Raw genomic sequence first — 22,875 nt, 5'->3', positions numbered from 1 at the left:
GACACCTGCATCTCTAATCCTGCTCGAGGGGAGGGGCTGTGTTCTTAGGGTGCTTTCCCTTCTCTCCCGTGAAAGCTAGACTTTAGTTTAGACATCACAAACTTTTGTGATTTAAAAGTCAGGCTTTGGACTTACCTGGTGTTCCAGTGGTCTGCCTGCCAAGGTAGCGGACAGAGGTTCAATCCTTGGTCCGGGAAAATCCCATAGGCCTTGGAGCAACTAACCCCAGGCACCACAACTACGGAGCCTGTGCTCTAGAACCCTTGAGCCTCTCCGCAACAAGAGAAGCCACTGCAATGAGAAGCCCACTAACCACAACTAGAGAAAGCCCCGCCCTGTGCAGCAGGGAAGACCCAGCAGAGCCAAAAAGAAGTCAGTTTTTAATAACAAAAGTACCACCACTAGAGGCTTTGATCAGGGGAGAGATAAAGCAGAGTAAAATTATTTAACAAAGGAGGGTTTTTTCCCCAAAGAAACAGTCAACAAGGGAACTGAGGAGCCTAAGACAAGTATCAGAGTAAGAGAAAAAACTGCACCAGACATGCATAGCAGCAAGCTGCCAAATATGTGTGTGTGTGTACGCATGCATGCGTGCTGTGTCTGACTCTGTGCAACCTTATGGACTGTAGCCTGCCAGGCTTCTCTATCCATGGCAAGAATACTGGAGTGGGTTGCCATGCCCTCCTCCAGGGGATCTTCCCGACCCAGGGATTGAACCTGCAATCTCTTACATCTCCTTCATTGGCAGCTGGGTTTTTTACCACGAGCGCCACCTGGGAAGCCTGTGTATGTGTATACATATGTAAATAAATAAATGTGCATCCCACTCATTATTACTCATTGCCTCCCTCATTGGCCTCCTGCCTCTTCTAGGGATAGGGAGGCACTGACACAGTATTTTTGTCTTCATAAAGGAAGGCTGGCATCTAGGGAAATGACCTTGATAGACTGAACTATAAATACAATGTTAATCAGAGCAATTTGCTCTTGAATTGTTCCCCCTTTCCCATTATCCCAAAGCAACTCTATGAGAGAGGCAAAAAAGCACATTCACTAGCCACTTAATGAGTGTGCAAGTAAAGGTCAAAGCTTTCAACCCAGTGGGAAGGTAACCTGAGTCCTGCTTCCAGAGAAAAATTTCCCGAGATCGGCTACATCTAAATAGATCCCATAGATCCCTGGGCCAAAGGGTCTCTGTCTCAGTGTCATAGAGCAAGATACTCAGGAAAATAAGGTTAGGGTTTTAAATAACATATAACTACTCACGTTTGCTCCCTAAACAACCCTGAATCCAAGACCAGCCATCTTGCAAATGTCCGTCCTTCAGAATGTCTGGGATGGGGAGAAGCCTATGAAAGAGGATCAGTCTATTGTCATTAATGGGTAAAGGAAACAGCCACTCATATTCAGAGCCTATTGGTAATAATAAAACAGTACATTACTTTTGTTTGTTGTATACTCTTTGTTGTTAGTGTTAAATGCTCAATTGTGTCCAACTCTTTGTGACCCCATGGACGGTAGCCTGTCAGGTCCCTCTGTCCATGGAATTCTCCAGGCAAGAATACTGGAGTGGGTTGCCATGCCCTCCTCCAGGGAATCTTCCCAACCCAGGGATCGAACCCTCATCTCCTGCATTGCAGGCATCTGAGCCAGCAGGGAAGCCTATACTCTCTTTGGATGTGAGCATTATTTTTCAGGTCAAATAAATGGTTGATTTCAACAACAGCAGCCCTCTAAATATCCTCCAAATAAACCTCATCAAGTGGACATTCCACCTAGTGAAAAGAATATTTTCAGCATAAAGGTTGAACACAAAGAGAAGCCCTTGGTCCTTTGGCCTAAGAGGCTCTGCGGCCAATTTAGCTGCTGCTTTACAAGTCAAAAGCTGGCTTTTCAGCTGCCAGCCCTGGGTCCTCCACGTGAGCCTGGGGAGCTCTGCCTCTAGTGACCCGCTGAGTAATAAAGGATTGTGGAGTTGCTTTGTTTCTTTTTGTTTTTAAATCAGAGCTAAGCTGACAGTCTACATGAAGATGGGGAGGGCCAGGGCAAGTTAAAATCCACCTCCGGCTCCACAGGGAATGAAGAAGCTGAGGCTCGTTCCTGTCAGCAGGTGTGAGTCAGACACACAGGGAGCAGCCAAATGGAGTAAGAAGGTGCCATTTTGTCATCAATGTTCCCACCACCACCGCACAGAAATGAATAGCTGGAGAAAATGATCCGGGATAAAAGAATGGTCCGGCTGGGAGTCAGACTGAATAGACGGTTCCCACTGAACACTGCTTCGTTATGCAGCTTTTCCTTTCAGGGAGGGATTCCGATTCTTGGTGGAACCAATTGTGACAAGGGAGTGCTGACAACCCTGGGAACCAGTAACGCGGGCCTTTGATTTGTTGCTTTGAAGCCCAGTCCTGTCGCTGAATTGTTAGTCGAGTTAGGCAAGTGAACTTGGCCTCCATGAGTCTGAGTTTTTAAAATCTGGATCTGTAGGCTTTATCTTTAGATTAATGTTTATGTATGGTGCCCAAGTTGAGGATACCATCAAGTTAGTTTTTCACCATCCCCCAAACTTCCCCAAGAGTACTCTTTTTTGTCATTTTGTTCTATTTATTTATTTATCTGGGGGCTTCCCTGGTGCCTCCAATGGTAAAGAAGTAGCCTGCAATGCAAGAGACCTGGGTTCGACCCCTGGGTTGGGAAGATCCCCGGGAGAAGGGAATGGTACCTACTCTAGTATTCTTGCTGGGGAAATCCCATGGAATGGCAGTTTACAGTTCATGGGGTTGCAGAGAATTGAACACGACTGAGTGACTAAGCACACACACACTTATTTACTTGGGCTGCACTGCGTGGCTTGTAGGATCTTCCCCAACCAGGAATCAAACTCAGGCCCACAGCAGTGAAAGCATGGTGTCCTAACCACTGGGCCACCAGGGAATTCCCTCTTCTTGTTTGTTTCACACTAAGGGTTTGTCTTTCCATCTCTTCTCTTCTGGTCCCTGCCTGGAGGGATAGCCACTGGCTAGATGTTTAGCCCACACTAGAAAAGTATCAAAGGAGCCTAAATAGACTCAGAACAGAATTGTCTCATAACTAGTTTTCTAGTGAAAAAGATCAGAATTTAATCACACTGCCTCATTCTATCTCATTTATCATTTCTGTATGCTTAACTGTTTCTATATGTTTCTGTAGCTTTAACTGTTTTGTAAGCTAGATGTAGTTCATTCAAAATTAATTTTAAAAGGAGGACCTGCAGTTCATCCCAGAGAGTGGGAGAATTTCTAGAAATCCTTTCAATTGTTACAAAGTCCAGAATTTTAAACAGAAAACCCCACTAAATATTATTTTACAATTCTGTGGTTCTCAACCAAAGTGCACACTGCACATATTTTGGGACCCCACTCCAGATCTACTAAAGCCAAATCTCGGGTCCTTTGGCAAGTGAAATTGGCAAACTTGCTACCATGTGATTCTGATTCCTGCACTTGGATGAGAACCACAGAAAAGGTTACTCAGATCAAATGGACTCCAGGTGACCCTGGTGGAGCCTTGTCTTTCTCAAGAGATGCTTATTTCTTCCTTCCAGTTGCTCAGGCCAAGAGCCTTGGCATCATTCTTAACTTTTATTCTCACACCTCACATCCAATCCATCAACAAATCTTGTGGGCTCTGTCTACTTTCAAAATGCGTCTAAGAAAAATAAATGTGTTCATATACTTAGGATTCATCACTTTTGCTGATACCCTAATACAGTCTTTTTTTCTATCAAGAAGCTATAGTGATTCTTTAAAATTAATCATTTCGTTTCTTTGCTCCAAAACCTCCTGTGGTTCCCCTTTCAGTGACAGTAAAAGACAAAGTCCTGACCTTAGCATTCAGGGCCCTGCTGACCTAGACCCTGCCACCTGTCTGCCCTTTCCTCCTATGCTCTGCTTCTCCAGCCACAGCGGCCTCTTTGCTCCTCTTAGCACATTCTCATCTCAGGTCCTGCACATTTGCTCTGCTCTCTTTCAAAATATCTGTCCTCCACAGGCATCCGCATGGCTAACTCCATCACCTCCAACAAGTCTTTGTTCATGTGGCCTTTTCCATGACCTCCTCATGGTTACTCTGACTGATCTTGGGTGGTCTCAGCCTGCAGGAGCTCGAAGCAGGGCTTGGGTTCCCAGCCAGAGATAGAGGCTAGGTCACAGCGGTGAGTGCACCAGAGCCTAGCCACTAGACCAGTGGTCAGTGACAAGGGCCCTGGTCCTTCAGCTTTGCAGAAAAGCATTCCTACAAAGATGGAAAGTAGTGAAGCAAGTGTTTATTAGGAGAAAAAAGAGTACAGTGTGGATAGACACATGGGTGGGCTTTGGGACAGAATCACCGAGTTGCAATCTCGTGGCAGTTTGAATTACTTTTATGGGGCATTTCTTCCAGGTTTCCTTTGGCCAATCATCTTGATTTGCCTGGTTCACAGTCTCTATTTTGGTATATCTCAGGATCCTCCCATGTAGGCACACCCATCTCCTAGCCAAGATGAATTCTACCAAAAATGTGTATGGGTATAGCATCCCTTGACATCACTCACTGTTTGATCTCCAAGAAAGCTTTCTGAGCTGTTGTGTGGCTGGGGAGGTCTCCTGACTTCCAGAATGAGAAATATGTGGTCTGGGCAGGGCCCATTCTCCCCCCTTAATTGTCCCGCTATTCTCTTCTTGGAGTTTCAGTCCACAGGGACTGAATCTCCAACTGCTTTACTCTGGGGGAGGGAGGCACCTAGCTCATGACCACATGAGGTCATGACCTCATGACCACCCCAATTTCCTTTATCCCAACTCTCCCAGTTGCTCTTACTCTGATCTACTTTTCCTTTCTCCCCCAAAGCACTTATCACCTTTCTATAGATAATGTGTTTACTGTGTTTTGTTTATTCTTGATCTTCTGTTCCTGGAATATAAGCCCCATAGAGCCATAATCTGTATTTGTTTTGTTTTCTAATGTATCCCGAACTGTGGTGTTGGAGAAGATTGTTGAGAGTCCCTTGGACAGCAAGGAGATCCAACCAGTCCATCCTAAAGGAAATCAGTCCTGAATATTCACTGGAATGCTGAAGCTGAAACTCCAATACTTTTTGCCACCTGATGCGAAGAACTGACTCATTTGAAAAGACCCTGATGCTGGGAAAGATTGAAGGTGGGAGGAGAAGGGGATGACAAAGGATGAGACGGTTCAATGGCATCATTGACTCAATGGACATGAGCTTGAGTAAACTCTGGGAGTTGGTGATGGACAGGGAGGCCTGGTGTGCTGCAATCCAAGGGGTTGCAAAGAGTCAGACACAACTGAGCAACTGAACTGAACTGAATGTATCCCAAGCCACCAGAACACCAGAATACCAGAGCACATAGTAAATGCTCAATAAATACTTATATCATTTAATGAATACAAATTCCTGAATCTGGAAAGAGCAAACTAAGTGCTGAATGCTGCCTCCACAAAGTTCGATTCTAACTGGGTTTGCTGCTATGGGGACAATCAGAGCCTGTCTGAGATTTTAAGACCTTTGTGGTCCTGTTGCCACAAATGCCATGAAGTAGGTTACCCCTGTTTTTCAAATCAAGAGCTGAGAGTTGTTGAACTTCTTCTATGCTGACAACCAACAGCTAAATCAAATCATTGCTAGAAATTTTACTTTAGCTGCATGTTTGTGTGTTACGTTTTATTACGGAGGAAAAGGAGTGAAACAGAATATGGCTTTAGTCGTAGGACCTCCAGTTTCTACCTGATGGGTAGGGGTCAAATACCAAACTGTGAGAGGGTCCCTCTCTGAAACAAGTTAGTAATAGAAATGCAATTCATTACAGAGAACATTTTTTTTTTTAAGAGAGGGAGATTTCACTTCAATATCTATTTTTATTTTATTGGATGTTATTTTAATCTCCCCTCAAAATGGTTTGCCCAGCAGGGCAGAGAGATCAAGAGCATCATGGTGGCGATCTAAGGCGGTAGCACTCACCCTCACTGGAAACAGCCTCTGAAACCTTCCCCCTCCCAGGACAATGCTCTTAATTAGCCGCACCATATTTCTCAGAGAACAAAAGCTCCCCACCCCTCACAGGAAAAGCTTTTCCAGGAGATATCTCGTTGGGGAAGCGCCAGGCACACAACAGGGAGAGGAGAACAGACAGGCTGTTCTGGGCTCTGCAAAGAGATGCAAACTCTGGATTCCCGCGGGAGCTACAGAGGTTAGCGGGCACATTTCTTCTCCACGTGACGAGCATGTGCTTCATAAGCCCTGAGGTGACCAACTTCAGAGGCCCCCTTTTCTCCTCCCTCTCTCTTGGCTCCTGGACGGGGTTAGGGACCTTGGCGGTGGGTGGCAAAATCAGTTGGAACCATCTCCAGAATCGAGCATCTGGGGAGCAGTAGGGAAGGAACTGGGAGTTTATTTCAGGTGACAGACATAGAGCAGGCCCCTATTTTTTCCTGAGACTAGAATAATATTTCTGGAACGGGGAGGCTTGAATCATATGTCTCTTCATATCACTGTGTGGGAAGTCTCAGTTACCAGCCTAACAATGGAAGAGATGTTGGTGCTTTTAGGACTTGGTGGGGGCCCAGCAAAGGAGTCTGGGAGTTTGAGGGGGGAGGAGGAGAGGAGGGGAGGAGGGGGAGGTGGGGGGAGGGGGGAGATGGGGGAGGGGTGGGGGGAGAGTGTAAGCAGACAAGGCAATTACCTACCAGCAAAAGGACTGCCTCACCTGAGCCTGTTTAGGGAGCAAAGAGGAGAGGGTGAGTCTTCTTTCCAAAAACAATTTTGCCCTTCTCCCCCTCCCCCGTCCACCCCCATTAAATGTGTTTTTTGAAAAACACTGAGAAAAAAAAAATCTTGTTTAAGTGCCTCTTCCTGAGTAAGTCCACTGTCAGGAAAGGAAAATCCAAACGGCTCAAATAGTCTATTTTTGTGCCCAGAGGCTCCAGGCCCTGCACACAGACTCTTCCTTACCCTGAAGGAAAGGAAACTGGGCGTGAGGCCTCCCTGTCACAGAGGCCGGAACTGAGGAGCTTGTATTACTCGAAGGCCTGGTCCCCGTACAACCTCCATTTTAGGAAATAAAGATATAGTACAGGATGCTTTGGGGCTGGCCTGAGTGGTATTGGTAAAAGAAAAAAAAAAAAAAAAAAGAAAAACTTCTCTGATTGTTCTGTAGGCAAACAATCGTGGCACTAGATTTTAACCGGAAAATTCAATCAGTTGCCTCAGTGTTGTGCTTCTTCTGGTCGTTGGGGTTTATTGCTCTCGCCTGCCTCCTGGCTACCAGGCATATAAGAATGAGAAGCCTGATTAAGGGTTTTGATACGCAGACCAAGCCAAAGTCCTAAGTCAGTAACAAGCATAATAAAACAGCAGTCACCTAGGTAGATAAGGCCTCCCTTTGTACATTTTGCTTCAACTGTCTACACCATTTGCATGTTTGTTGTTTCTCCTCTGTACAGCCTTTTACCCAGGTCAAGTGTGGTGCTTAGGACATCCAACCAAGGAAATGGGGTTCAGACCACTCCCCCTTCCAATCCAACAAGGCCTTGCCTCCACTCTGCCTTTCCTGAGGACCACAGGGTACACTGCGAAGGGCGGGCCAGCTTACAACAGCCACGCCTCTCAGGCTATTCCTGTCTCCTCTGCTATCTCCCCTGTGAAGCTGACCTTAAAAAGAAACCTCTGCTTCTAAAGGGTTTCCTGGGGAGTTGGTAACTGGGGATGGAGGAAGGAAACTGGAGAGGTCCAGCTAAAGGCAGAGACTAATTCCTTATTGACTTATTAACAGTGACCCTGGCTCAGGCAGAGCCTCCTAAAATACACATCTGATCATGGCACTACCCTTGCTCATAATCCTTCAATGACTCCCCAGTACCCTTAGGATAATGTCTCCATATCCCCCTGAAGGCTCCTCATGAGCTGGCCTTGGCTTGCCTTGCTCTCCCCCACCCCCTATCCTGCCAACACACACACACACACACACACACACACACACACACACACACACACACAGTGTGGCGCACATCCCCTGCCCTCCCTGCCCAATTCCACCAGTTGAATTCTACTGAATTTCTTTACAGATCCTTAAATAGCTGCTTCTTCTCTTCCCCAGCTTTCAAGCATGCCTTTCCTTTCTGCTCCTAACTCATCCTTTAAATTCTTTCGTTGACTATTTCTATTTCATGAAGCTTTCCTTCACCACCATGACTCGGAGTTAGGTTTCTCCCCTGTGAGGTCCCACAAGCCTTGTACTAAACCTATCACTTACACACTACTTTGTAATTACGTGTTCGTTTGTCTGTCTGCCTTGCTGGATGGTAAACACCCAGGGCAGGACTAAGGCGTCTGTCTTGCCCACCGTTTTCTTCCCAGTGTGCTGGCCAGTGCCTGGCACGCCACAGTGCCCCGCAATGATTCGTTGAATAAATGGGCATTATGCCAACATGACAAAAGAAGTCCCTATGGTCCTCCCCAGATTTGTATTTGCATGTTTATTTAAGTGTCTGCTGAGACACTAGGAAGAGCCCTGAATTACAAAGACATGTTTTGGGACTTCCCTGGTGGCCCAGTGGCTAAGACTTTATTCTCCTAATGCAGGGAGCCTGCGTTTGATCCTTGGGTCAGGGAACTAGATCCCACATGCTGCAACTAAGAGTTCAAATGCCACGACTAAAAGATCTCACAAGCTACCATTAAGACCCCAGGCAGCCAAATAAATTAATTAACTGATATTTAAAAAGAAAAGGCTTGTGTTGGACTGCCCTGGACCTCCTTTCTCCTTTTCCATGATGCCTTCCCCGAGATCTGATGTGTAATTTTCCCAGTCAGCTCAGGGCCACTGGTGGAGTTCCTCGTTTGTGCATATACTGGCACCTGTTTGTGTCATATTTAGTCATTTATTCTATTTTTCCTTACTTTGAAACTTAATTTACAATTAATTATATTTTCCAAATGGTTTCATACGTATGCTTTAATCTTTCCCTACATTTTTCTTGAAAATAGGAAGATTGTCTTCTTTTAGCAATCCTTTTGGTATCTAATGCTGTTCACAATCTGTGTTCAATGAATAGAGGTAGGATGACAAAGTGAAACTTTTCTGTAGGAATTGAATTTATTACAGCGCCATTGTGGACATGCCCGCTCGATATATTTGGTGATGTGGCAACTGGACTGTTTCTTAAAGGAAACTGCGGTTCCAGGATGGGCTTGGAAACTGTAGACCAGAACAACTAGGGCACCACAGCCCTGGTCCATTGGCAGAAAGCCCACAGCCCGGGGAAAATGTTGTTCCAGGGTGCCCTCTAGTGATCTGAGGCACCACTAGGTCAGAAGCCAGGGCCAGAGGCTCTTGAACTTCAGCAGGAAGCAGGATCCAGGGGGAAGCCTAATAAAACTCCAGATGCCAGATTGTGATGCCAGATGGGAGACCAGTCCTTCTAATCAGTACCTTCAGGGTTCTGATGCATGGTCCACAGGTCATACTTTGTGGAATACAGACTAGGTGATGCCCATCAGAGAAAATGTGCCAAATACATAGTCTGAGAACACTCGGTCTCATTTTTCTGCTTGTCAGGCTGGACCACTGACTGCTGGCTGACTCTTCAGATGTGGATGTGAGTGAGAAAGAGGGAGACACAGAGGTAACCTAGACCTCTGGAATGAAATACAATCCAGGATACACAAGAAGAGTCAGCAGCATTTTTAGCTGGAACACCGAGCAAACGTTTTAGGTAGATTGTGTTATTAATACCGTCTCTTGAGGTCTGTTCTCCAGTCTAATGGAGGGGAGCTCCTCTCCTCTTTTTGTGCCCTTCCTAGCAATGGGTTCTTATTGCACACACACTCCACGGTGAACACTGTGTCAGACTGTTCACATATATCAGTATATTATCTCTGGAAGTCCCTGGAATGATCCCAAGTAAGGCATGCATTATGCCATACAAGCAAGGGGAAAGATTGCAGGGCAGCTAGTTCAAGCATAGGCACCAGCTAGAAACCACTTTCCTGAATTCTGTACTTATGTTAAGAAAACTCACTAGCAAGATAAATAGAGCAAAAACCGCATCCTTTTCTCTATTGTAAAGGAGCTAATTCCTACTCTGAAACCAAGTAACATCCATCAATGATAAAAAAATTTTTTTGTCTCTGAATTCCTATCTGTACAGTCATCCCTTGATAACCTGGGGGAGTGGGGGGGGTGGACTTTGTTCCCACACCCCCCAGTGGATACCAAAATCTACAAATGCTTAAGTGCCTTATATAAAATGGTATAGTACAAGGACTTCCTTGCTGGTCCAGTGGTTAAGACTCCACGCTTCCAATGCAGGGGGCATGGGTTTGATCCCTAGTGAGGGAATTAAGATCCCACAGGCCATGTGGCACAGCCAAAGTGAAAAAAAAAAAAAAAAAGAATTAGTGTAGTACAGTCTGCCTCCATATCCACAGATGTGGCACTCATGGATGCAGAGGGCTGACTGTACTTTCCTTCCTTCCTCTTGATAATTTCAGTTGAAGGCTGCTTCTTTAATTAGGGGCTGTTAGCACATTAAAAGGCAATGGCACCCCGCTCCAGTACTTTTGCCTAGAAAATCCCATGGATGGAGGAGCCTGGTAGGCTGCAGTCCATGGGGTCGCTAGAATCAGACACGACTGAGAGACTTCACTTTCACTTTTCACTTTCATCCATTGGAGAAGGAAATGGCAACCCACTCCAGTGTTCTTGCCTGGAGAATCCCAGGGACGGGGAAGTTTGGTGGGCTGCCGTCTATGGGGTCGCACAGAGTAGAACACGACTGAAGTGACTTAGCAGCAGCAGCAGCACATTAAAATATTTGTTGAACCTTGCAAGGTGATAAATTACACTGATTTGCAGTCTAGTACTTAGGTCTAATTATTTTATGTACTTTCTCCTGTGCTAACAGCACCTAATGAATTTAGTTAAATGGTAAAAATCACATTTATTGAGTGTCGATGTGTCCGGACACTGTATTGGCTGTGGAAATGTAAAGGAGACTAGGTGAGGCTGAGTGCCTACCCCACGGGGGATGAGAGTCTAGAGAGGACATTATCTCTGATGCAATGTGATGAGTACCTTATCAGAAATATGAACCCAGGGTTAGGATAGCACAGGACAATTACTTGTCTCCATGGGATAGAGAAATGCTATCACAGATATACTCTAATATTCCAAACATTGACGAACATTAGGATTTTCATGGGGAGTGGGGAAAACCCCATCATTCATTTCCAAACTATCTTGGATCAAATCACTCTTCTCGCAAATAACAATATTTTCTTCCATACTACCCTCTCCTCCCTTACTGTATCTTTAAAACAAAACATAAGATGCTGGCCTGATACCATCTGATTTCAGTCCTGCTCCTTAGCTTGTCTGGAAAACTTTAAGCATAGTCTCACAGAGCCCTTAATGAGAAAGCTCATTAAAAAGCCGTCTGAAATGGGGAAACAAATTATATGCACAACACAGCCCACTCTTTTCCTCTTCATTTCCTTCTCCCTTTCCCAGACTGCGACATTATAAATGAGAAGGCGAAGTGAGTCATCAGATTGGAAAAAGGCACTGTCGCATGGATCTGTCTTTACCTTGCCGCTTTGATGACATTTATCTTGCTTCACTGCAGCACTGAAATGTTGCCCAAACAGCAGGAGGGCCCTGCATGTGTAATGATGGCCTTGGTAAAGCCTTTGATTGTGTGTATTTGGGTGGAACTTAAGCTTGTAATTGGGGAATGTGCACATTGTCAGATTTCAGAGCCTCTCCCTAGAAAGCTTGTTTATTCCTGGGGAAAGGGGAAGTTTCTTTCCTTCTAGGTGTATCTGTGACCACCTTTGGAAGGTTTTCTCCAGAGTATGACTTCAAGATGGCAACAGTCATATTCAGGGCTGACCCAGCTACAAGGTGTCTTGTTAAGTCACCCTGTACTCCTCCCAAGTGGGGAATTTCATGAGTTAGGATTGGCTTCCAGCCTCCTGGCTCAAAAGGAAGTGATGGTAGTGATTGTCCACTGGGAGGAAGACAGGGGAGGTGGGTTTTATTTTTTTCTTCCTTCTTTTCATCTTGGAGTTTGCAAAAGGAACGCTACAAATGCCAAAAATTCCTTCCACACCTGGTAGCTGGGCAATGTTTGCACTTGGGCAAAACTTTGCACTGCCTTGCCCCTTGATGTATATAAATTGCTAGGGTTGAAGCACTTACAATAAAACACTTGCCACCTGGTTCCTTTCTGTACTGAGGTAGAGAGCTCCTATCCTTTAAAATCAGAAGACTAAGGTTGAGGTCCTGCCTATAAGCTTCCTGGCTGTTTGACTCTTGAGAACTTGCCAAATGCCTCTGAATCTCTAAGCTTACCATGTGCCAGGCCCTGTGCCAGGCATCAAGAATGCAGAAATAGAGAAGTCACTGGCTCCACCCTGCAGTCCAGTGTAATCTCTTGGGGAGACAGGTGCAAACACAGTTACAACACAATGTGGGATGTGCTTTATGGAAGCTACAGAGGAGTTCCCAGGGAAGTGAGAGGAGTGGGGACTTGGTATGTTCTGGAAATAGGAGAAGAGTGAGAAGGTGAGCGGTGGTGAGACTGTGGTTAGGGAAGGGCTCCCAAATCAGGAGCTTGAGCAGGATTTTGAAAAAAACAGAGAGTTCACTTAAAGAGAGAGAGAGAAAGATGATAGAAAGAACCCTGGCTAACAACATTAAAGAAGTGGCAGAGGAAAGGAACCTTAAGAACAAAACTGGGCGGTGGGTTGAGAAGTAGGAGGAGAACCAGCAGAGACTGGCTTCAAATGCTGTAAGAGGGAGGCCAACTGTGATGGGGACTGACTGACAAGCATCCATCAGGCCAGTGGCATTTAGAGGAAGAATAGAGTGGAGAGCAAATGGGAAGAGAGCAACAGAGCCAATGAGCATCTGCCTTTTATTATTATTATTGAGGTATTATTGGTTTACAATATTATATTGATTTCAGGTGGACAGTATAGTGAGTCAGTATTTTTACAGATTGTACTCCATTAAAAGTTACTATAATTCCTTGTACAATACATCTTTGTAGGTTATTTATGTTATACATAATAGTTTGTACCTCTTAATCCCTTTCCCCATGGTGCCCCTTCCTCCTTCCCTCCTGCCACTGGTAACTGCTAGCTTGTTTGCTGTATCTTAAATGTTTCTTGTTATATTCACTGGTATGTTTTATTTTTCAGATTGCACATGTAAGTGATATCATACAGCATCTGTCATTCTCTATCTGACTTATTTCACTAAGCATAATAGTCTCTCGATTTAGCTATGTTGCTGCAAATGGCAGAATTTCATTCTTTTTTATGGCCGAGTAATATTCCACTGTGTTTACATCCAACATCTTCTTTTTTATCCATTCATCTTTTGATGGATACTTGGGTTGCCTCTGTATGTTGGCTATTATAAATAGAGCTGCTGTGAACATTGGGGTCCACATATCTTTTCAAATTAGCATTTTAATTTTTTTCAGGTACTTAGGAGTGGAATTGCTGGATCATATGACAGTTCTATCTAATGAGCATATTTTTAACATTGAATGGACTTGTGTGTGTGTGTATGTCGAGTTTTTTAGAATCACAAAGAGATGAACAAAGGTTTTTGTTGTTTTTGTTTATGATTAAAGCATGTATATGGTTATATACTATAGCACAGGAGGCTGTGGAGAGGGAGAAGTTAATTTCAAGGGGAGAGATGGGATTAAATGGGGTTAATTCTTACCTTATGGAGTCCTTCAGGAAATAGTGAAGGACAGGGAAGCCTAGGGTGCGGCAGTCCATGGAGTCGCAAAGAGTCACACATGACTTAGCGACTGAAAAACAATGAGTCTTTCTGAGGATTAAATTAAATCTCCTGGGGAACCTTTTTTGTAATGAGATACACACATGTGAATATGATTATCCTGCTATTGAAATAAAACCTGAGTGCATCACAAGGCATTTGAGCTCACTTATCACTGGGCTCTGAGATAGGCAAATCTCCCTCTCCATAGCCTTTTTGTGTGAGCTGCTTTCCTACTTCCTCTTACTACCACTTTAGACCTAGAGCCCAAGAATGAATTGAGCCTTCCTTGACATTTCTTCCTGCCAAACAACACAACTCACCAGTTCCCCTGGCTCACAACAGGAAGCTGGGGGTTGATAAGTGAGAAGCAATTAAGGGAGAGGACAGGAGCCTCCGCTTTGTCAAGAGGTGGGACTCGCATCCAGCTCTCTTAGAAACTGGCTTTGTCAGTTTATTAACTTTTTATCAGATAACTCTGGAGCCACATGGACTGTGAAGTAGACTGTCTCTCATAGACACCAGTGGCCCCTTTTCCATCTCAGCTTCATGAACTGTAAGTCTTATTAGGGCAGGGATTTTTTGCCTGTTTTGTTCACTAGCAATTAGAACAGTCTGGCACAGGGGTGGTGTGTAATAAGTACTAATATTAATAAGTGAATGAATTTATCCATTCATCCATCTTTCCATTTACTCAGTCGAAATGGACCAACCATTAAACTCATCCTAGATAAAGAGAGACAAATAATACTTGCTAGCATTTTTTAAAAAGTACATTCTGTGCCAGGCACTTTACATATATTAGATTATAATCATTTTACAAATGGGAAAACAAAACCCAGAAAGAGGTCACTTGGATGAGGATATATGGCTGGAAAGTGGTGAAGCTGGAATTCCTCCCTGAACCCATGCTCTTTCTACACCACCATCTGCTTCTCCATTCTCATCTCTCACCATTCTCTGACTCAAATCATAACTTCAGTCACAGCTGACCACCTATAATTCCTTGAATGTGCCACCTTCTCCCTCATACGTTTCTTTGCCTGGGACACGTTTAATTCTGCTCTTTGTCTGGCTAATTCTTCCTCATCCTTCTTCTAGGAGGCTTTCTTGAAATGATGCTCTCCAGGTGGGGTAGGTTGACCTCTGTGCTCTCACAGCCTCCTTTGCAGCGCAAGGTCAGGACATTTCGCAGGCATTGTAGAAATCTTTTTTTTTTCCTCATGCTGCATGGTTTTCAGGATCTTACTGCCCAGACCAAGGGTCGAACTCATGCCTCCTGCAGTGGAAGCACAGATTGCTAACAACTGGACCACCAGGGAAGTCTCTTAGAAGCCTATTTTCATGTGCCTCTCTCCACTAGATGGTGAGAGGTTCAAGGATAGGATGCCATCATAATAGGAGCTGCCATTCATTGAGGGCTGCCATGTGCTGGCTTTTTCTGATTTAATTCTCACAGCTACCACCTGAGGAGGCCATTATTACATTTGTTTTATCGATGAAAACAAAGATGGAGGCTCAGAGAGGTTAAATAACTTTCCCAAGGTCACAATGGCTAAGTGACTAAGGCAGGAATCCAACATAGGTACATCTGGTTCCAAGGCCTAAATTCTTTTCTTTTTCTTATGTTATCATCAGAACCATCCACAGTGCTCACAGCTTAACTGTTGGGATAAACAGATAAATACCACCTGGACAATGAGATTAGCGAGCTAATCCAAGTTTATAAAGCTCTTGGGGGAAACATGTAGAAGGAAAGGAGTTGTCCTCTTTGGGGGAGGTGGGGTTGGAAAGACTTCATAAAGTTGCCAGACTGCTTGGGAACTTGTAAACTGATTCCATAATGATGGCTTAAGATGGAAAATAGATTCCTGCATCAAATGTTGGTGGTTAGTTTTGGGGCCCATGGCAGACATAGCCCAGGTCACCACTGCTTCCAAATGAGTCCCTCTGGGTGCCAGGAATTTAGTCCAAATGCCTGCTGGTACCTGCTTAAGTGGTAACCAGGCAACCAGTCAGCACATTGTTTCATTAAAATCTTTTCGTGTGTGTGTGTGTATGTGTGTGTGGTGTGTGAAAACTACTTTACATAATCACCTTTTTAACCTTACTACACTTTAAATAAAATCAATACATTTTCAAGCTCTTGGCTATAAGGAATAGGGTAGTACTTCTAATTATGTGTTACCTTTTCCTGCTCTTGTGTCTTAACTGCAGGCATCCCTGGAGGCTGGTTTCTCTCTATTCTCCTCTTCAGGGAATTCATCTATTTTTCTAGGCTTGAACTGCTGTAAAATTCCTATAAAATTAAACTTAAAACTACACGTAAAAAGCATGGCTCTGTAATGTATGGCACAATACCCCCTTTGTCTGCCCCACAACGGTGAGGGAGGAAACAGTGGGTGGCCGGCCTCTGGCATCAGGCAATTAGGAGGCTTCTAAACTGCTCCGGTTCCTAGCTGTGGCTTCGGGCAAGTTTCTTACTCTGCATTCCCGATCTTTAAAAGAGTGAAAATAATAGTAACAGGACTGTTGTGAGGACTAAGAAAATAATGCAAAGGCACTTAGTGACTGGTTTGCTCTAAGTTAGCAGTAAGTGCTGGTTGTAGAAATCACTATTATCACTTGCATCACTGGCAGGATAAAGCAATTTGGATGACAGTGATTTGAAACCTATGCAGTATTATGAAAATGTGAAATATTATTATGTGTATTGTATTGTGTGAAATCCAAAGAGCTTGATAGAAAGGGCATTGAATAAGAAATCAGGAAAGCCAGGTCCTAACAGATCCTAATCCTACTTTAGCCAGTGACGTGCAGTGTGACCTTGGGCCAGTCCCTCTTTGAGTCTTCATTTTCTCACTTGTAGATGAAGCAGTTTTTTAAATCATCTTTCTAAGAAACTTGTTTATTTTTAGCTGTGCTGAGTCTTCCTCGCTGTGATTGGACTTTCTCTAATTGCGGGGAGCAGGGGCTACTCTTCCTTGTCTTGCGCGGGCTTCTTGTTGCAGAGACTTCTCTTGTGGAGCATGGGCTCTGTGGTGCTCAGGTTTCAGTAGCTGGGGCTCTCTGGCTCCAGAGCGCAGACTCAGTAGATGTGGCACACGGGATTAGTTGCTCTGTGGCATGTGGGATCTTCCTCGACCATAGATCCAACCCGTGTGCCATGCATTGCAAGGTGGATTCTTAACCACTAGACCACCAGGGAGGCCCCATTGCTTAGATCATTTTGATGAGCCACCCCAGCTCTGAAATTCTAGTATTCCATGAAGCTGATAAATTATGTCACAAATCTTACAGGATTCTTGGAATAGACTAGAAGGTTAATATGGCCCACATATATCAATAACCAAAGTCTTAGATTGATAAAAGTTAACCCCAACTGCAACAGTCAGAAAGAGCAATCTGGGGGAATCCAGTGAAAAGGCAAACTACAACAAAGCTCAAGACTCTCGGGAGACATCTTTTTGGTAGAAGATAATAACATATCTATAATGGCAATACTGCACTAGTCAGGAAAAAAGGATCAGGTTATGTGTACCAGGCAGATGCATCCTTAAACAGGAAAGTATGTGCAAGACCCTTTAACATTTTTGGGTGTGGCTTTGAACAGTGAAGTGCTGGTAGCTCTCTTACACAGCTTGTGGGGCATCAGTCTTTTTACCTTCCTCATGTCCCGAGTACCTACTTTGTGTTAGATGCGGTGGTAAACTGGGTCACTGAGACACACAGACTATTGTCAAGATGCTGACCAACTATTGGATAAAGCCTTTTAACCCTGTGAGCTTCTTTTACGTGTTCCGTGTAGTCCTGCATGGTGTTAATGTTGTTTATACATTGCTTTTCTACTATTCTGTGAAAGCATAGCTGTTTGTGTATTCATCTCTCTACCCTCAGCCTTCCAGCAGCTTCTGGGAGTTAAATATTATCTCTTCAAGTGAGTTGTACCAGAAGGAAGAGTCATCTGTTACTCTTTTACTTCCTAATGAGCCCTCTAACTGGTTTATAGGGCAATTATAGATTCGTTCTCTTTCTTCTCAGAGGACTCATTAGTCCAGATTTAGCTGCTTGTTCTCCTCCAGGACTTAAATTTTATTCTTCCTCCCCTCTTTCCTACCTTGTTGGTGGTGGTTTAGTGGCTAAGTCGTGTCCGACTCTTGTGACCCCATAAACTTTAGCCTACCAGGCTCCTTTGTCCATGGGACTTCCCAAGCAAGAATCCTGGCGTGACTTGCCATTTCCTTCTCCACTTTCATAACTTACCCCCACAGAAAACAAAATGACCAAAAATGATGACAAAAACTAGATAGTACCGTGTGGTGGCAGCACATTGATGGGCAAACGAAATACTTCTTTCGCCACTATAGCAACTACTGTTAAATGTCTTATCACTTACCTTTGAAGTTCCTTGGAAAAATGAAAAATATTTTGCATATAAGTGCTTAAAATCCCCTCAATTACCTAAGATATTTTCATTTCCTTCCAAGACTCTTCTAAAAGGGATGTCTGCTATTTTTTTCAGATACTGTTATGAATGTAGAATGAAGTATTGGTAGATTTCTTCAAACTCACTGATTTTCATTTTCCCTGAGGATGACAAGGATATTATGAAAATGACAATAGAAAAATTTCCATAAGAATACTTAATAAAAAATAAAAAACCTGATGCTTAAAGACACTTCCAATTATCTGGAAAATTGATACTATGTAACAGTGAGAGACTTTATTTTTTTGGGCTCCAAAATCATTGCGGGGGGGTGACTGCAGCCATGAAATTAAAAGATGCTTGCTCCTTGAAAGAAAAGTTATGACCAACCTAGACAGCTTATTAGAAAGCAGAGACATTACTTTACCAACAAAGGTCCATCTAGTCAAAACTATGGTTTTTCCAGTAGTCATGTATGGATGTGAGAGTTGGATTGTAAAGAAAGCTGAGTGCTTGAAGAATTGATGCTTTTGAACTGTGGTGTTGGAGAAGAGTCTTGAGAGTCCCTTGGACTGCAAGGAGAACCAACCTGTCACTCCTAAAGGAAATTAGTTCTGAATATTCATTGGAAGGACTGATGCTGAAGCTGAAACTCCAATACTTTGGCCACCTGATTCGAAGAACTCTCATTTGAAAAGATCCTGATGCTGGGAAAGATTGAAGGTGGGAGGAGAAGGGGATGACAGAGGATGAGATGGTTGGATGGCATCACTGACTCGACGGACTTGAGCTTGAGCAAGCTCCGGGAGTTGTTGATGGACAGGGAAGCCTGGCGTGCTGCAGTCCGTGGGGTTGCAAAGAGTCAGATACAACTGAACAACTGAACTAAACTGGAGTACTCATTCAACAATTCAGTGATAAGCGTGTATTAGGTGCCTAAAAGTTGCATTGTGCAAAGTACAAACATAAAGGAGATTAAGAAATGGGTGTTCTTTCAAGGAGCTTAATTAAACATTGCTTGCTTTATGTAAATCAACTATAATTCAATGCAAAATTGCTTACTTTATATCTTGTATAAATACTTATGGGAACTTCCTTGGTGGCTCAGATGGTAAAGAATCTGCCTCCGGGGCAGGAGACCTGGTTCGATCCCTGGGTCAGAAAAGTCCCCTGGAGAAGGAAATGGCAACCCACTGCAGTATTCTTGCCTGGGAAATCCATGGACAGAAGAGCCTGGCAGGCTACAGCCCATGGGGTTGGAAAAAGTCAGATACAACTAAGCAACTCTTACTTCACTTGATAAATAGTTAATATTTTACAAAATATTTTCCACATGTAAACTCATTTCATTCCAAAATCAATCCTCATTTTACATTTCATGAACTTGAGATTTCTTGTTGCTCACTGTTATTTGGTAACCAGAATGTTGACTGCTTAAAAAAATAGTTTTGTTTCTGGTTGTGCTGGATCTTTGTTGCTGCCTGGGCTTTTCTCTAGTTGCGGAGATGAGGGGCTACTCTTTGCAGCAGTGCTCACTGTGGTGACATCTCTTGTTGCAGAGCACCGGCTCTAGGGTGTGTGGGCTTCAGCAGTTGCAGGCTCGTCGGCTCCAGAGCATACAGGCTTAGCTGCTCTGCAGGCATGTGGGATCTTCCTGACCCAGGGATGGAGCCTGTGTCTCCTGCACTGGCAGGTGGATTCTTTACCACTGAGCCACCAGGGAAGTCCCAGAATGCCATTATGATGATGATAATGTTGGTAATTCTCTACTCCTTGTGGTTTGATTTATGTACATAATGACTAAGAGTTTACAAAGTATTTCATGGAAGATAATGTCTTCCACTTTCTCACCCTCCAGTCCTTGTTCCTCTTCTGCTTAGTTTGCCCCTGAGGGGGGTGGGGCTAAAATGACTACCAGTTTCACCACCACCCCCGCCCCGCCCCTTGCCCGTGCTCTTAAGAGAACAGTGACCTTCACTTTTCTTGAATTCTTTTCCTACCAAAGCCTTTCTTTAGGCCATAATTTTAGAAGTTCATTGCTACTTCATTTTTGCTTTCTAGTTTTCCTTTATTCCATTCCTGGTCATTCCATAATTCTGTGCTACCTTGGACTATTGTTTCCATCAAACAGAAAGAGAATTTAGCAATTTAGGGATTATTTTACCTGATGCTTTCACTTTTGAGGGGAGGAACTGGACTCCACAGCATTGAGAATTGCCAAAAACACACAAATAGGTGGTAGAGTTGGGCTTGAACCTCAGAGGCTATATGCTCTTTGACCAGATGTCCTTTTTGGGGAGTTTATTTTTGTTTTTTGGCTTCTAGACTTGCAGGATATTAATTCCCCTACCAGGGATCAATCTAGACCTTCTGCAGTAGAAGCACAGAGTCCTAACCATTTGAACTGCCAGGGAATTCACCAGACTAGCAAAGTAATGCTCAAAATCCTCTAAGCCAGGCTTCAACAGTATGTGAACCGTGAACTTCCAGATGTTCAAGCTGGATTTAGAAAAGGCAGATGAACCAGAGATCAAATTGCCAACATCCGTTGGATCATCAAAAAAGCAAGAGAGTTCCAGAAAAACATCTGCTTTATTCACTATGCCAAATCCTTTGACTGTGTGGATTACAAAGAGCTGTGGAAAATTCTTAAAGAGATGGGAATACCAGATTACCTGGCCTCCTGAGAAATCTGTGTGCAGGTCAAGAAGCAACAGTTAGAACCGGACATGGAACAATAGACTGGTTCCAAGTTGGGAAAGGAGTACGTCAAAGCTATATATTGTCACCCTACTTATTTAACTTATATGCAGAGTACATCATGCAAAATGCTGGGTTGGATGAAGCACAAGCTGGAATCAACATTGCTGGGAGAAATATCAATAACCTCAGATATGCAGATAACAACAACCTTATGGCAGAAAGCAAAGAAGAACTAGAGAGCCTCTTGATGAAAGTGAAAGAGGAGAGTGAAAAAGTTGGCTTAAAACTCAACATTCGGAAAACTAAGATCATGGCATCCGGTCCCACCATTTCATGGCAAATAGATGGGGAAACAATGGAAACAGTGAGAGACTTTATTTTTTTGGGCTCCAAAATCACTGCAGGTGGTGACTGCGGCCATGAAATTAAAAGAAAAGCTATGACCAACCTAGACAGCTTATTAGAAAGCAGAGATATTACTTTGCCAACAAAGGTCCATCTAGTCAAAGCTATGGTTTTTCCAGTAGTCATGTATGGATGTGAGAGTTGGATTGTAAAGAAAGCTGAGTGCTGAAGAATTGATGCTTTTGAACTGTGGTGTTGGAGAAGACTTTTGAGAGTCCCTTGGACTGCAAGGAGATCCAACCTGTCACTCCTAAAGGAAATCAGTCCTGAATATTCATTGGAAGGACTGATGCTGAAGCTCCAATACATTGGCCACCTGATGTAAAGGACTGACTCATTTGAAAATACCCTGATGCTGGGAAAAATTGAAGGCAGGAGGGGAATGGGACGACAAAGGATGAGATGGTTGTATGGCATCACTGACTTGATGGACATAACTTTAAGCAAGCTCTGGGAGTTGGTGATGGACAGGGAAGCCTGGCATGCTGCAGTCCATGGGGCCGCAAAGAGTCGAACACTACTGAGCAACTGAACTGAACTGAACTCAGGGTAAATACATAATTCATTAACATAGCTTAAGACAAACATAAGTGACTGAACTGAAGACAAACATTTCCATAAGAAAAATGCATTGGTTAGCTCAAGGTTTGAGAAAAGTTAAGTTCAGGTGGAACCAGGTGTCATTATGGCAACACAGAATTTTAAGAGAAACCTCTTTTTAAATTTGTGTAGAGAAAGGGAAAACATCTAACACTTGTTGGTTACCTCCTGCCCTTTAAGAGAGAAACAAAAAATGTCTGACACTTGCAGCCTATTTCCTCTGTTTGGAGACCCCCAGCTTTCCTGCCTGTTACCCTCTCAAATCCTAGTAATATGTTGAAGGCAGCCATAAAGCCTTTATGCATTTAGGATTTTGCACATGCAGAGGTCCACCCACACGGACCCTAGTTGTTTATTTATACCTTGTTTTGTTGAAGTATAGTGGATTTACAAAGTTATATGTTACAGGTGTACAATATAATCATTCAATATTTTTTAGAGTTATTATAAAAAGTTAAGGGAAGAGTTTATATCAAAAGATGTGAGGTCAACAGGGTCAAATGTCCTTTTGAAGCAGTCAAGAAATAGTCTATTAACAGAAAATACTTTTGTCTTGGAAAAGAGTACTTTGATAAAAATCAATAATTACCCCCAAAGTTATAAAATATTGGCGGTATTCCCTGTGCTGTACATTACATCTTTGTTTCTCATTTATTTATACCTAGTAGTTTGTGCCTCATATTCCCCTTCCCCTATCTTAACCCCTCCCCTCACTTCCACTATTAACCACGAGTTTGTTCTTTATACAAGAACCCCAAGTGTGGGTTAAAAGTCTCCCGAATTGGCGACAAAAAACGACAACAAAGGTTAATCTCCGGGAATCTAGTTCTATCTACTCTTTTTTCCCCTCCACCCCCTACACGCCCCGCCGCGGGCTCCACCTCCGGGGTGGGGGGAGGGGGGCGG

At 43.7% G+C, this 22,875-nt stretch overlaps 1 protein-coding gene and 1 long non-coding RNA gene across 2 annotated transcripts in view; one reads left to right on the top strand and one right to left on the bottom strand.

Annotated features, from left to right (window-relative positions):
* Nucleotides 1-5,918: 5,918 nt before the first annotated feature.
* On the bottom strand, nt 5,919-13,868 carry LOC129653269 (uncharacterized). Its single transcript, XR_008715032.1, has 3 exons — nt 13,776-13,868; nt 6,724-6,749; nt 5,919-6,397 (listed from the first exon to the last, which is right to left on the bottom strand). It is a non-coding gene; the product is annotated as an uncharacterized LOC129653269 (long non-coding RNA).
* LOC129653268 (quinone oxidoreductase-like protein 2) overlaps nt 12,835-22,875 on the top strand; it is a 42,708-nt gene continuing 32,667 nt past the window's right edge. The window contains exon 1 of the mRNA XM_055582753.1: nt 12,835-12,971. Coding sequence (XP_055438728.1) covers nt 12,940-12,971 — 32 coding nt within the window. The 5' untranslated portion in view covers nt 12,835-12,939. The remainder of the gene's footprint in view (nt 12,972-22,875) is intronic.

The sequence above is a fragment of the Bubalus kerabau genome, chromosome 5 (genome assembly GCF_029407905.1).
Source record: "Bubalus kerabau isolate K-KA32 ecotype Philippines breed swamp buffalo chromosome 5, PCC_UOA_SB_1v2, whole genome shotgun sequence".
NCBI classification, from domain to species: Eukaryota; Metazoa; Chordata; class Mammalia; order Artiodactyla; family Bovidae; genus Bubalus; species Bubalus kerabau.
Note: the sequence above shows the minus strand (reverse complement) of the source record. Positions and strands in the feature narration are given on the sequence as shown.